The following is a 1,670-nucleotide window of genomic DNA, read 5'->3' on the forward strand; positions in this document are numbered from 1 at the left end:
TCGAACTCAGAAATCCGCCTGCCTCTGCCTCCCAAGTGCTGGGATTATAGGCGTGTGCCACCACCGCCTGCCATGTTTGAATGTTTTGCATCCATGTATGTATGTATACCTGATGCCCATGGAGGTCAGAAGAGGGCATCAGATCCCCTAGAACTAGAGTTACAGATAGTTGTGAGCTGTAATGTATGTACTGGAAAACAAAGTCAGGTCCTCTGCAAGACCCACTGAGTCATCTCTCTAGCCCTAGATTTGAAAGTTTTTAATGCTGAAAATTTATGCTTGTTGATTTTGTGGACTGAAATTGGAAAAGCTGTAAGATACTTAGGTTCCCCAGTGTACTTCCAGGTGTGGAAGAAGAAGCTCTCTGCAGCTGTAGAGGTGGGTGATGCATCAGAGGTGAAGCGCTGCAAGAACATGGAGATCCTTTATGATTCGCTGCAGCTGGCTCACAAGTGCATCCTGAACTCCTTCTACGGCTATGTCATGCGCAAAGGGTACGGGCCACATGCAGTAAAGGAACAGGGAGGGAATGAGCAAGACGTGATGGAAAAAAAAAAAAAACAAGAAGTTGGGGGGGCACAGTTCAGTTATTGATGAAGCAAGCAGATGATGGGTTTGAATGGAAATGTTCTTGCTCACAACATGTTGGTGACATGGATTTAATTGGGACTGGGTCCATGAGAGTAGGGGTCACATTGGCTCAACAGTCTATGTGTTGAGAAAGATACTATTTTCTACTAAACACCTTGATGGAAGCATAGTAGGCTAGAGATAAGATTTGGTTATTTTAATGTTTTATATCACTGTCTTAGTCAGGGTTTCTATTCCTGCACAAAACATCATGACCAAGAAGCAAGTTGGGGAGGAAAGGGTTTATTTGGCTTACTTCCACATGGCTGTTCATCACCAAAGGAAGTCAGGACTGGAACTCAAGCAGGTCAGGAAGCAGGAGCTGATGCAGAGGCCACGGAGGGATGTTCTTTACTGGCTTGCTTCCCCTGGCTTGCTCAGCCTGCTCTCTTAGAGCCCAAGACTTCCAGCCCAGGGATGGCACCACCCACAAGGGGCCCTACCCCCTTGATCACTAATTGAGAAAATGCCCCACAGCTGGACTCACAGCCAAGGTGGAGACTGTTCTAGGAAGACATGGTTTGAGTGGTGTGGCCACTAGTGCCTGGGCCTCTATTCCTTGGACAAAGTTAGGTGGGTCCTCTAGGAAAACAGATGAGTTGAATGAAGGTTCAGGAACATAAGAGAAAAGAGTACTTTCAACCTGTAGCTCCATAGAAAAGGAAAGAAAACTGACTGGAGTTGATTGTGAGGAGGTCAGAGCTGGTTGTGTTTATATGTTGGGGATTTCTTCCCTCCTTTGATTCCCTATGGAGGGAGCCTCCTGTCAGTCCTGCTCACCATAGACTTGCTGTCCTTCCCAGAGCTCGCTGGTATTCCATGGAGATGGCTGGTATTGTCTGCTTTACAGGAGCCAACATCATCACCCAAGCAAGAGAGCTGATTGAGCAGATTGGGTGAGTATGGCCTGGGGTTGGCTGCAGGGCTTGCATTGCAGGGCCATAGGAGGGGCAGTGATAAGAAATTGTAAAGAGCCGGGCGGTGGTGGCACACGCCTTTAATCCCAGCACTTGGGAGGCAAAGGCAGGTGGATTTCTGAG

General features: G+C 47.7%; 1 protein-coding gene across 1 annotated transcript in view; it reads left to right on the top strand.

Annotated features, from left to right (window-relative positions):
• Pole (DNA polymerase epsilon, catalytic subunit) overlaps nucleotides 1-1,670 on the top strand; it is a 53,503-nt gene that overhangs the window by 14,203 nt on the left and 37,630 nt on the right. The window contains exons 21-22 of the mRNA XM_031337316.1: nucleotides 346-494; nucleotides 1,434-1,526. Of these exons, the coding sequence (XP_031193176.1) occupies nucleotides 346-494; nucleotides 1,434-1,526 (242 nt within the window). The remainder of the gene's footprint in view (nucleotides 1-345; nucleotides 495-1,433; nucleotides 1,527-1,670) is intronic.

Source organism: Mastomys coucha, unplaced genomic scaffold, assembly GCF_008632895.1.
Source record: "Mastomys coucha isolate ucsf_1 unplaced genomic scaffold, UCSF_Mcou_1 pScaffold22, whole genome shotgun sequence".
NCBI classification, from domain to species: Eukaryota; Metazoa; Chordata; class Mammalia; order Rodentia; family Muridae; genus Mastomys; species Mastomys coucha.